This window comes from Symphalangus syndactylus, chromosome 15 (assembly GCF_028878055.3).
Source record: "Symphalangus syndactylus isolate Jambi chromosome 15, NHGRI_mSymSyn1-v2.1_pri, whole genome shotgun sequence".
In the NCBI taxonomy this organism is placed as follows: Eukaryota; Metazoa; Chordata; class Mammalia; order Primates; family Hylobatidae; genus Symphalangus; species Symphalangus syndactylus.
This window is the reverse complement of record NC_072437.2, coordinates 97,773,714-97,787,246: the sequence shown is the minus strand read 5'-3', so window position 1 is coordinate 97,787,246 and position 13,533 is coordinate 97,773,714. Positions and strand designations below refer to the sequence as shown.

General features: G+C 36.7%; 1 protein-coding gene across 26 annotated transcripts in view; it reads left to right on the top strand.

Annotated features, from left to right (window-relative positions):
- Positions 1-13,533, top strand: part of N4BP2L2 (NEDD4 binding protein 2 like 2) — a 115,978-nt gene that overhangs the window by 12,080 nt on the left and 90,365 nt on the right. For 10 of the 26 annotated variants that reach the window (XM_055244902.2, XM_055244905.2, XM_063619289.1 and 7 more), the window contains exons 4-6: positions 4,876-4,964; positions 5,698-5,774; positions 9,169-9,315. The exons of 2 other annotated variants lie outside the window; for them this stretch is intronic. In XM_055244902.2, coding sequence (XP_055100877.1) covers positions 4,876-4,964; positions 5,698-5,774; positions 9,169-9,315 — 313 coding nt within the window. Of the gene's footprint in view, positions 1-4,875; positions 4,965-5,697; positions 5,775-9,168; positions 10,283-13,533 lie in introns of those variants that run through there. 14 more of the 26 variants (XR_008651406.2, XR_010116097.1, XM_063619291.1 and 11 more) reach the window with 4 other exon arrangements.

Sequence of the window (13,533 nt, the reverse complement as noted above, 5' to 3'; positions counted from 1 at the left end):
CCTGGCTTCAGCCTTAGATATTTTGGTTTAATTGATCTGGGGTGGGGCCTAAACATTGATACTTTCTGTTTTGAAAGTTCTCCAGATGATTCTGATGTATAGTTAGAATTGAAAACTGTTGATCTGAACTATAAGTAAATACATACACTATGTTATTTTTAAAGAATGGATTGATGATTAAACAAATAGCTTTTATTATGAAAAATTTTAAACAGATTAAAGAGACTGTAATGAACCTCATAGACCCATCACCCAGAATTATCAGGTATTAAGATTTTGGTATATGGGCTTTTATCTTTTTGTTTTTACCCCTTTCTCTTTTTAAAGCAAATTCTAGACATCATACTTTATACATTTCAAATTAACTTTTTTACTTAATCACATCTTTCACTTCAGTGCCGTTATCACACGTTTAAAAAAATATCAGTTCCTTCAGATCATGTAACCCAGTGTGTAATTGAATTTCCTCTGTTGTTCTAAAAAATCTCTTCAGTTATTTTGTTTGAATTGGGATCCAAAGTCCTCAAAATGCATTTTGTTTTATTTAAGTTAATCCATAGCATGTTCCCTCTTTTAACCCTCATCCCATTAACTTGTTGCAGAAACTAGGTTGTTTGTCCTGTAGAGTGTTCCACATGCTGTAGTTGTCTATTTGCTTCTTGGTGTTACCCATTTAACTTGCTCCTCTTCTTTGTTTTCTGTGAATGGAAATTAGATTAGAGGCTTGATTAGGTTCAACTTTTTTTTTTTTTTTTTTTTTGTGGCAAGCAGATATTTGGTTGTCCTATTCTTAGTAATGGTGAGCTTAATCAGTAGCTGCACAGGGACAACCTCTTCCTTCCGTCTGCTATCAAGTTCCCTATTAACCTTATATCTGATGGTTTTATCCAATAATAAATTGTTTCCTGAGTCAGTTATTTCATTCAGAATTGCAAAGTGGTGATTTTTAGTTTAGTTATTCCTTCCATGTTTAATAGAATTCTTCTGTAATGAAGAACTTCTCTCAAAGCTGCAAACTAGGGTTGCCCTAAAGTATAATATATACAAGAAAAATAGTAATGCTTTTCTATTTCAGTAAGGAATTTCAGTGAGGATGTTTGTGTGTGTTTTAGAGGTGGGGTGTTGCTTTGTTGCCCAGGCTAGAGTGTAGTGACACAATCATAGCTCAGTGCAGCCTCGAATTCCTGGGCTCAAGGGATCCTCCTGCCTCAGCCTCCTGAGTAACTAGTACTACAGGCAAGTAGCTAGGACTACCTACGTGTACCAGCACACCCAGCTATTTTTTAAAAAAACTTTGTAGAATTTTGAATGAGCCACAGTGCCTGGCTGAGGATGGTTTCGAGTTACAGTTTATAGTTTCACAAGAATGTTTAAACATCAGATAAGTTTGATCATAAGACTGTTTCCTAGTATTTATTTTATAACTCTCTAGAATTTCTCCAAATATATTAGAGGGTGGCATAGCAGTCTAAAAAAAATTAATTTTTTTATTTTTTTAATGCCATAGAACATTTTTGCTCAAATCAAATAATGATGGTATTGCAATTCTGAAAATGTTTGGAGTTACCGGCCTAAAGGTAAGGGGAGCAAGATTAGTTGATAAGTTGAATGAATAGACAGGGCAGAGCCAGTATACCTTTGGTGAACTAGGAAGTTTATTTGTGTGGGACATTTTTTTTTTTCTCTTTGCAGTACTAGCATAGCTGGGTGCAGTGGCTCATGCCTATAATCCCAGCACTTTGAGAGGCCGAGGCAGGCAGATCACTTGAGCCCAGGAGTTAGAGACCAGCCTGGGCAACATGAGGAAACCCCATCTCTACAAAAAGTAGGAAAATTAGCCAGGCGTGGTGGTGCACACCTGTAGTCTAAGCTACTTGGGAGGCTGAGATAGGAGGATTGCTTGAGGCAGGGAGGTCAAGGCTGCAGTGAGCTGAGATCATGCTACTGCACTCCAGCCTGAGTGACAGGGCAAGATTCTGTCTCAACAAACAAACAAACTAGTACAGAATATTTCATTAAAATGTTTATGTCATTTGAATTATGTTAATTATACTTGCTAAATGGAATAATGGTATCTTATTATTAAAACAGAATAATAAATATGGACTTGAATATATTTAAATGCTACGTACCATTCTATGAAAATCTGTCTGCTTCATGTTTATTATTGAAATAATCTAAATTAATTTTAGAACACCTAAAAATCGAAAATATCTCCAAAGTGTCGTTCTTCTCTTTCTTACAGTATGATAGTTCATTTGTTTAAGAAAACTATTCCCATTTTTGGGTATTCAAATATGTTTTTTCTTAGGAGCTCTTTTTTCGTGGAACGTACTAGACTGTGGTATTGGATGATAATGGAAAGAAGATAATCTCCCCATTCCTAAAATCAGAAATTTATTTGGTCAATAAAAGCTTCTTTTCTGGAACACAACTCCTTGGATGTGTGAGCCTATCAGACATTAGGAGAATAATTTTAATAAGGTTTTGAATGGAAGATTTGATCACTATGATTAGAGACAGAGCAGTGGGAGATGATAGTGTCTTGGTGCTAGCACCAAGCTAGCACTAATAGATGATGGCACCTATTTATGACCCAAATTCTAAATTTCTTTTGGTATTTAGAGACATCTCCCAAATATGTATTTCCCCATAGTGATTATTCTAATTGACCTTTAGCATTCTGTCTGTCCTAGACATCTGTATAAATGTTTTCATTCTGTTGAACTTAGTGGTTTGAATTCTAACTCCTGAGAAAATTTCCACATCTTTGCATTTTGCTTCAGCCTTTTTTTCCCCATAGTGTATTGGGGAACAAGAGGTGTTTGTTTACATGAGTAGGTTCTTTAGTGGTTATTTGTGAGATATTGGTGCACCCATCACCCAAGCAGTATACACTGCACCCTATTTGTAGTCTTTTATCCCTCACTCCCTTCCCACCGTTTCCCCCTGAGTCTCCAGAGTTGCGTCATTCTTATGCCTTTGGATCCTCATAGCTTAGCTCCCACTTATGAGTGAGAACATATGATATTTGGTTTTGCTTCAGCCTTTTAATTTTGTTTTTTTTTTTTGAGACGGAGTCTTGCTCTGTCACCCAGGCTGAAGTGCAGTGGTGCGATCTTGGCTCACTGCAACCTCCGCCTCCCGGGTTTAAGCAGTTCTCTTGCTCAGCCTCTGGAGTAGCTGGGATTACAGGCGCCTGCCACCATGCCCAGCTAATTTTTATATTTTGAGTAGAGATGGGTTTTCACCATCTTGGCCATGGTGGTCTTGAACTGCTGACCTTGTGATCCACCCGCCTCGGCCTCCCTAAGTACTAGGATTACAGGTGTGAGCTACCGTGCCCGGCCTTTTTTTTTTTGAGACGGAGTCTCACTCTTTGCCCAGGCTGGAGTGCTGCGGTGTGATCTTGGCTCACAGCAACCTCCACTTCACAAGGTTCAAGCAATTCTCGTGCCTCAGCCTCCCAAGTAGCTGGGACTACAGGCACATACCATCACGCCTGGCTAATTTTTTTATTTTTAGTAGAGATGAGGTTTTACCATTTTGGCCAGGGTGGTATTGAATTCCTGACCTCTGGTGATCCACCTGCTTTGGCCTTCCAAAGTGCTGGGATTATAGACGTGAGCCACTGCACCTGGCCTTAGTTTTTAAAATTTATCAAGGGTTCTTAATTATTTTTCTTGTCTGGTATATCTCAGAGATATACATACTCCTGTCATTAACAGTGGCTGCTTGTGACAGTGATTCTTTTTTTTTTTTGAGTTGGAGTCTTGCTCTGTCGACCAGGTTGGAACGCAGTGGCACGATGTTGGCTTACTGCAACCTCTGTCTCCAGAGTTCAAGAGCTTCTTTGGCCCCAGCCTCCCAAGTAGCTGGGACTATAGGCGCATACCACCACGCCCGGCTAATTTTTGTATTTTTAGTAGAGACGGGGTTTCACCGTGTTGGCCAGGTTGGTCTGGAACTCCTGACCTCGTGATCCACCCGCCTCGGCCTCCCAAAGTGCTGGGATTATAGGTGTGGGCTACCACGCCCAGCCTTGTGACAGTGATTCTTATCTCATGGTGCAAAAGATGGCATTTGGATGGGAGATAATAGTTCAGAAAAGTTCCATTCTACTGCAACTCCCAATTTGAGGACCATAGTTCTAAGAAATATCCGCAGAGTCAGTTGACTATGATTTTTAGCTACTTGGTATCTAAAGTTTTGCTGGTAAGTAATGACTCAAATCTATAACTTTTCAAAAACATAAGCCTTACTTCAAAAGCATTATTTGTACATTGTAGAAAATTAGAAAATACAGATAATCATCTGCAATAACTTTCCCAAAAAGAAAATATAGATAAAATGTTAAATGAAAATATTCTTACCACCTACAGGTGCCACTTTTAATATCTCCATAAGTCTTCCCCAGCTCTATCTTTTGACCTAAATAGGATCATATTTAACTACTGTCTTGTAACTTGCCATTTTCATTTAATAATTTCCATCGTTCCGTGTCAAAATAATTTTTCACCTCTTCTCTTACTTAGTCTATATTCAGATGTAAATTGTTCATCTCTTATATTTCCCATAAGTGAAAGTTAGTCCTAGACTTGAAAGCTTTATTAGCTGTAAGTTCAGCAAAATGCCTTTCAGAGCCAGTTTGTCAAAGCCAGCATCCAGTCTGGAGAATACACCTGGCATATGGTTGTGTCCTTTAATTCCCTTTCAATCTAGTGGAGTTCTTTTTTTCATGACACTGACTGAAGAGATTTTACAGTTTTGGTTTTAAGTACAGAGATGTAGTACATTTCTTAATAATAAATGTTTAACTTTTGTATATTTTAACCTAATTTGTTTTTTTATTTTTAAATTTATATTTTATTTCAGCAAAACAAGCTATCGATCAGGGAAGATCTCCAGTTATAATAGATAACACTAATATACAAGCTTGGGAAATGAAGCCATATGTGGAAGTGGTAAATATGAAATATGAGAAAGTTTTTATTTTTTATTCTTGTCAATTTTTTCACATTCTAAAATTTTGGCTAGTTGGATCTTGATTATTAAAACATTTGTCCTTTGTTTTCTAAAGAGGTTTGTTGGTTTGCTTAGTTTTTTAAAAAATTGTGAATACTGTTTTCTAAGGAACATGTTCATCTTGTTAATTTTTGTTTGTTTTTTTGAGATGGAGTCTCGCTCTGTCACCCAGGCTGGAGTGCAGTGGCACCATCTTGGCTCACTGCAAGCTCCGCCTCCCCAGTTCAAGCGATTCTCCTGCCTCAGCCCCCTGAGTAGCTGAAATTATAGGTGCCTGCACGCATGTCCAGCTAATTTTTGTATTTTTAGTAGAGACAGGGTTTCACCATGTTAGCCAGGCTGGTCTTGAACTCCTGAGCTCAGGCAATCTGCCCTCCTCAGCCTCCCAAAGTGCTGGGATTACAGGCATGAGCCACTGCGCCCAGCCTCATATTGTTTTGACTTTCCTTAAGAATAGTAATCTTAAGGAATTACTATTCCTTGAGAATAGTAATCAAAATTTATCCAGTTTAAGTAGTCTTAACTGTTATAAACCATATTATTTTATAAAGCATCATTTTTCTTGGTCGAGCAAGTTTATAGTATCGTCAAAATGAAATTTATCTGTCTGCCTTCTTTTTACTTTAAGAAGTACTTCTCTGGGTTTTTGTTTTCTTCCTTTCCTTTGTGTAGGCCATAGGAAAAGGATACAGAGTAGAGTTTCATGAACCTGAAACTTGGTGGAAATTTGATCCTGAAGAATTAGAAAAGTAAGACACTCGAATTTTTATTGAATCCTTATCTTTTCTTCTTTCTTTTGTGAATTCTGACATCCTTTCACAGTTTATTGAATACAAATGTAGGTTCAGGAAACTGAGGGTAAAATGTGAGGACCTTTTTACTCTGGTTTTTGGCTAGGCCACTTCTCTGCATTGTCCTTCCACCTTCATCTCCTTCCCATTTTAGGTCCCATCAACTTTTTACTTTGTGCTTTCATGTTGCTCCCACTTTTCTATCTTTTCAACTACAGGACCATAATACTATACCAAGATCCTTGGAATCAATGTGTTTTGAAATTTAGGTTTTAGCAATTTTTGAAAGGTAATATAGTGCATATACATCTAATCTTAAAACTCCCTTTTCAGAGTTTGGGGGAGCATGTTATAATCAAATATCTTAATATTTCTGCAGCAAATCATGACTAGTCAATTCAAGTAAATAACAAAGAATCTGCATAATGTAAAGTCAGTTCTGAGTAAGTTGTTCTGCCAAATGAATACAGATCTGGGTAAAGTTTGCTGCCAAATGAGTCAGGGAGAACTGAGTTTTTGCAGCTTAACCAGATTTCAGTAATTGTGAGAGATTGTGAACTTCTATTTTCAGTCCTAACTCTTCCATTTGTACCTATCTTTACCTTTTCCCTTCATATCACTGTGTTTCCTGACTGTTACTCCTTTTCTTTACTTTTTTTTATTTTGAGATGGAGTCTCGCTCTGTCGCCCAGGCTGGAGTGCAGTGGCGCAATCTCAGCTCACTGCAAGCTCCGCCTCCCAGGTTCATGCCATTCTCCTGCCTCAGCCTCTCTAATAGGTGGGACCATAGGTGCTGGTCACCATGCCCGGCTAATTTTTTTGTATTTTTAGTAGAGACGGGGATTCATCGTGTTAGCCAGGATGGTCTTGATTTCCTGACCTCATGATCCGCCCGCCTCGGCCTCCCAGAGTGCTGGGATTACAGGCGTGAGCCACCACGCCTGGCCTTTTATTTTTACTTTTATTCTCTTCCTCGTCCCCGACCTTCCCACCTCTGTTTTTAGGTAACAACTTTATTGTGATAAAATTCATGTACCCTTACAATTCACCTATTTAATTGCATACAATTCACCTATTTAATTGCATACAATTCAGTGTTTTTCTGTATATTCACAGAGTTGTGCAACCTTCACTCCTCTTTTTTTTAAACCAGTTTTTCCCCTTCTACCTCACTTTGCTTCAAGCTGTTACTCTGTGTATGGGGTCCAACTAATTTACTTCCCTCTTCTTTCATTCCTTTGGCTACTTTCTCTTTCTGATTTGTATGCTGTGTGTTCATGTAGATAGACAAACAGATTGGTATTAATATCTGATATTTTTTGCCTGCCTAGCTGTGTGTGTGTATCATACCTGAGGTGGAAGAGACAGAGGCTTAAAAATTAAAAATATTTGAGTAATGCTGAATAAATGAATGGTAAAATGCTATGCAGTTATGGCTTCATTACATTTTTGAGGAATTGTTAAAATTTATTATTTTCTTAATATAAATTTACCTTTATATAACAAAGCCAGTTTAACTGATACCTGGTGTAGTTTGATTTTTGAAAGGGATTGATTGAATCATAAATATTGGCATCTTGTGGATTTAATCTTTTTTTTAAATTAAAAAACATATTTTTTGAGACAGGGTCTACTGCTGTCACCCAGGCTGGAGTGCAGTAGTGATCTTTTTTTAAAAATTTTTTTCAGACAGAGTCTCATTTTGTTGCCCAGGCTGGAGTTCAGTGGGGTGATCTCAGCTTACTTCTGCCTCCCAGGTTCAAGCGATTCCCCTGCTTCAGCCTCCTGAGTAGCTGGGCATACAGGCACCTACCACTACGCCTGGCTATTTTTTGTATTTTTAGTACAGACGGGGTTTCACCATGTTGGTTAGGCTGGTCTCGAGCTCCTGACCTCAAGCAATCCACCTGCCTTGGCCTCCCAAAAGTGCTGGGATTACAGGTGTGAGCCACTGCACCCGGCTTGCAGTGACAATCTTGGCTCACTGCAACCTCTGCCTCCTGGACTCAAGCGATCTACCCACCTTGGGAGTAACTGGGACTACAAGTGTGCACCACCATGCCCAGCTAATTTTTTTTTTTTTTTTTGGTAGAGACGGTTTCGCCATATTGCCTACACTGGGCTCTTGAACTCCTGGGCCAAGCAATCCGCTGGCCTCAGCCTCCCAAAGCGCTGGGATTACAGCTGTGAGTCACTGCACCCAGCCAGATTTAGCCATATCTTGCTAATTTTCAACTTCATCTCATTTTTTCTTCTATGTTTTTTGCTTTCTTTTCTTATCTTGAATGTAAACGTCAGCTTTGAAAAGTAGACATTTCTGGCCTTTTTCCAAGATAAATAAATTGGCATTTGTACATCTAGAATGATAAATGTAAAAATATGTTTCCTGTATGTTTTGTCATGTCCAGGTCAAGTTACAGAAAACTATGAGGGTAAAATAAGTTGTCAGGAGTTCTTTGAGGGTCCAGAATAAATTTTAAACCACTTTTTAGTGTCATATAACCTCACATACAGAAAAGTACATAAATATAAATATATAACTTAACAAAGTTCTTACAAGATCAACACACGTTTAGCTATCACCCATGTCATGGGAGCGTTGCCAGCATCTCAGAAGCTCTTTGCATTCCTCTTCCCAGTCACAGTTACCTTTTATTCTCTAAAGGTAGCCATTGTTTTGCCTGGGTAATCATAATCTCTTTCTTTAAAGTTTTGCCATAATATCTTTGGCCTTAATATCATAGTTTGGGGGCAGGAGCAAGGTTAAAAAAAATACCATAGTTTAGTTTTGCCTTTTATCAAAGCTTTATATTATGTATAATACATGTATATGGAATCCTACAGTTTATATTCATTGTGTCTAATTTATTTCATTCAACATTATGTTTGTAAGAGATGTTCAAATTGTGTCTGTAATAATAATTTGGTGTTGTCCATTTTAAAATGTGATAGGAACTGTCATAAATAACTTCTAAAAAGTGATATTTTACTTCAATTTTTGCAAGTCCTGGAAGTCCAATCTTTCTGTAATTCTTAAAACAGTATCTCATAATCTTTAATTTTGTTATTAACGAGGGGATATAGTCAGCAGGCTCAGTGAATAGGTAGTTCTATGTGAAGAGGATGTAATTAACATTTTTCTGTGATATATGGAATCTTTATACCTTTTTAAAATATTGATAAAAACATTTGAGTTTTTAATAAGTCTTTTTACATAAAATGTGGGCAGATGAAGTATATATTATTTGCAAAATATTATTTAGAATTTGTGTACTTTTTCTCTAAAACAGTTAATTCTGTACATTCTGTACGTTCTGCAACAAAGATTTACAATCCTTTTCTTTTTTGTTAGGAGGAATAAACATGGTGTGTCTCGAAAGAAGATTGCTCAGATGTTGGATCGTTACGAATATCAAATGTCCATTTCTATTGTAATGAATTCAGTGGAACCATCACACAAAAGCACACAAAGACCTCCTCCTCCACAGGGGAGACAGAGGTGGGGAGGCTCTCTTGGCTCACATAATCATGTCTGTGTCGCAAATAATCATTAAATTAACTATTTCAGCTAACACATTTGTTGTTGCACTTGAAAAAGAGTTAGTGAGCCTGTCTTGGAGTTTGAATAGTTTCAAATTAAAAAAGGCTACATTGCCTCACAAAGGATGTTTCCAGCAAGTTGTTTAAATTCCCAGCAAGTTGCTAAAGTGTAAATAAAAATTATATGAAATTGTATTTTAAATGTTTTTATATTCTCTTGTTGTAATAATCTTGGCTTTTATGGAAACACCTGAGTAGTAGAGTGGTGGGTAGGAGCTAGGATGTTTTGTACAATCGAATTTTAAACTAATTTATCTATTTTATAGATACTATTGAACAGTTTTTTAATAGTTCATATCTAAATCTAACTTTTCATAAAACTTTAGTGTTTTTCCTTCACTACCTTAAATATGCAAGAAATACTAACTTGGTGTAGGGTACCTTAGTTTTCTCTATTCATTAGACAGGTAAAGTTATATTTCAGCTGATTGATCTGTGACAAAATTATTTCTTAGCTATAATCAGCACATCACTTAGTTCAAACAAAATTCCCCAGCAAATGATAGATAGTAGGTATATCAATCACCTGGGGAGTTTTCTGCATAATATGCGTATTCATCTTGTAATGCATACATAGTTATCATCCTCCTTCTCAACCCATCTCCCTAACCCCACATGCTTGCCAGTTCTTGAAGGGATAAAGTGATTCTAATAATGTTTTACTTCTCTCTGTTCAATTTAACGTGATATAATTCTAGTATAAAAATATTTTGAACAGTTGCTTAACATGGTCATAAGAGGATTTGTACTATAGAATATCTTCTAGTACTAATTTTTCTGTAGAGCAAATTATATTTCTCTCACTGGATAGTTTTCTTTATTAGATGTGTTTCTTCATATAAGATTAAAAACTGAGATGGAATTCATTTCAGAGGTCTTGTCATTCATCCTCTGCCTTCAAACCAAGCTTTACCTAGACTAACCTAGATAATTAAGCATTTCTCTTTGCAACATGAGGAAAAAAACACTACTACTTCTCTTAATGCCATTGTTACCAGTGTCTTCTGAAGAATATTTCTTCAACAGTTTTGATTTACTTTTTTGATTTACTCTTTTTAGGGAAAAAAAACCCCAGCTAATCACAGTGCTGTTTTGAAAATTAAGCATTATGATTCTTTATATGTTTTACATAATATTTTGTGGCCTTTAAACTTTCTCCTAAACCAGCACGTCTTGAATCCCATAGTACTTCTTTGTTTTAAAACCTTTTGCTATTCCTTTCAACTTTAAATATTGTCTCACATCTTTATATTACTTTTTAAGTTGTGAGACCAAAAACTAGATTCACTGCTATCAACAAGGTCTTTGTTACATTGCCTTTAGTGAAATAAGAATTTGATTTTATTTGTACTATTCAGTGCTGTTAACATTTGAATGAATATTACCTTTATCTTGTTTAATACGTGTGTTTGTATATATTTGTTCATCTTAACTACGATGTAAGAATATGCTAATTCATGTTTTGTGTATAAATGTATATTGTATACATATACACATCTTCATCTACGTTTTCATATATTCTTTTAGAGTAATACTTGTTGGTGTTTGGACTTGCGTTTCTAAGTATTTTATTCTGTGGATGAGCGCAGTTTGAAAATCGTACAAAAGGATTTCATTTTGGGACAGGTGAAACAACTCTTAGGTAGACTATATGTCCCTTTCCCTCTGTCTTCATAAACTTAGGAATAATAGTACTATAAATTTAGCTTTTTGGCCTGGCGTGGTGGCTAACACCTGTAATCCCAGCACTTTGGGAGGCCGAGGTGGGCAGATCACCTGAGGTCAGGAGTTTGAGACCAGTGTGTCTAACACAGTGAAACCACATCTCTACTAAAAATACAAAAATTAGCTGGGTGTGGTGGTGTGTGCCTGTAATCCTAGCTACTTGGGAGGCTGAGGGGGGAGAATCACTTGAACCTGGGAGGCAGAGTTTGCACTAAGCAGAGATTGCGCCACTGGCACTCCAGCCTGTGAGACAGAGCAAGACTCCATCTCAAAAAATAATAATAATAATAATTTTTTAAAAATAACTTTTAAATTTATTTTTGGAAAGTAGAGCATTGCCTTTGGGAGAAACAGATTATGAGGAAATATGTTCATATTAAGTTTATTTTAATTTCCAGATTTTATTATAGACTTGTCTTCATCTCCTAGTTCTAACTACTAAATAATAATCAGTTAGAGATCATTCGTCATTACCAATTAATTTTCTTACATTATAATGTTAGTGAGGCAACTACTGTTGCATCACGGAGTCCAAATAAATAAATAAATCTTACTGAGGCAGGAAAGCTAACATTCTTACTCGGAATTAAACAAACAAGGTCTTGTCCTGCTACGTGGGCTGGATGGAGTGTGGTGGTGTGAGCATAGCTCGCTGAAACCTTGAACTCCTAGGCTCAAGGGGTCCTCCTTTCTCAGCATCCCAAGTAGCTGGGACTTCAAGCATGCACTGCCACACCTGGCTTATTTTGCTTAAAAAAAATGTTTTTGTAGAGATGGGGTCTTACCTTGTTGCCCAAACTGGTCTTGTACTCCTGGCCTCAAGTGATCCTCCCAAAGTGCTGAGATTACAGGCATGAGCCACTGCACCAGTTTTAGTGATGGTTTTTTTTTTTTTTTTTTGAGACAAAGTCTTTCTCTGTCGCCCAGGCTGGAGTACAGTGGCATGATGTCAGCTCACTGCAACCTCCACCTCCCAGGTTCAAGCGATTCTCCTGCCTCAGCCTCCCGAGTAGCTGGGATTAGAGGCGCACGCCACCATACCTGGATAATTTTTGTATTTTTAGTAGAGACAGCGTTTCACCATGTTGGCCAGGCTGGTCTCGAACTCCTGATCCCAGGTGATCCACCTGCCTCTTGGCCTCCCAAAGTGCTGGGTGGGATTACAGGCATGAGCCACCACACCAGGCCTAGTTGGTTTTTTTTAAGGTGGAAAAACAGTTGTTTTCCTAAACATTATGGCTAGTTTTAATTAAAAACAGAATGGAGGAATGAATATGCAGTGGAAATACTAAAATAACTATTTAAAGTCATTGGTGTTTAAAAATCTATAAAAATGTGAAATTTACAATTTTTCATCAAAATTCTATTCAGACAGTCTTTTTTGGGGGGTAGCGTTAAGAGAGGAGGTCTCTTTCTGTTGTATAGACTGGACTTGAACTGGTCTTAAGTGATCCTCCTGCCTCAGCCTACCTGGTAGCTGGGATTACAGGCACTCAGCCAGATACAGTGTTAGTGGAATAGACACCTGCTGCTATACCCCATTCTAGCCATCTCCATCACAAATAATTAAAGTGGATATTAATCATATTTAACTAAGATGGGGTACATCTTAGTTAAGTAGAATACAACTTCTAGTTTGGTTCAGTAAGATTAAATTGTATTTTTTTTTTGTTTGTTCCATAGGTTTAGTGTAGAAGTTACTTTTCTGTGGTAAATGAATTTATGATTTTTTATGTTTCATAATTTTAGTAAAAATTCTTGTGTGATAATTAATTTGAACTTTTGGTATTGCTTTTTAACCAGGTAATCTTTATTTTCAGTGTTTATCTTTGTAAAAGATAATGTTAGCTTTTTTATATTTTTGTCTGTTTTAAAAGTAAGATTATTTACAAAAGAATGAATTTTTTTAATTGTTGGAGTGGGTGATTTAAGTATTTGAACTTTGCTTATCTCTTGTCTAATTAATACAGATTCTGGAATTTTTCAGTTTTACATATAGATAAGTTTTGAAAGTATGATTTAAGAGGATATGAAATGTTTGTATTGGCTATACTTGAATTTTTTTATTGCAAAAATGTCTGATTTTCTGAAACTGGTTTTCTAACTATTTATAAAGAAAATTGGTTGTGGTCTCTTTGGAAAATGTAGAAGAAATGTAGTTGTGTGTTCTAGTGCCTTGGCCAGATAGGCTTGCTACTCTATTGAAGTTTAATGTATTCTGACATGAATACAATAACTAATAAGGGCTAAAGTTGTATTGTTGTTGCTTTTTTTTTTCCTCAACATTTGCAATCCACATTGAACAATGTCTTATAACAAAATCTTAGCTTATGATTCAGAATAAATAATTCAGAACATTGAGAATAAATAATTTGGTGGCAGCAGCAGGAGT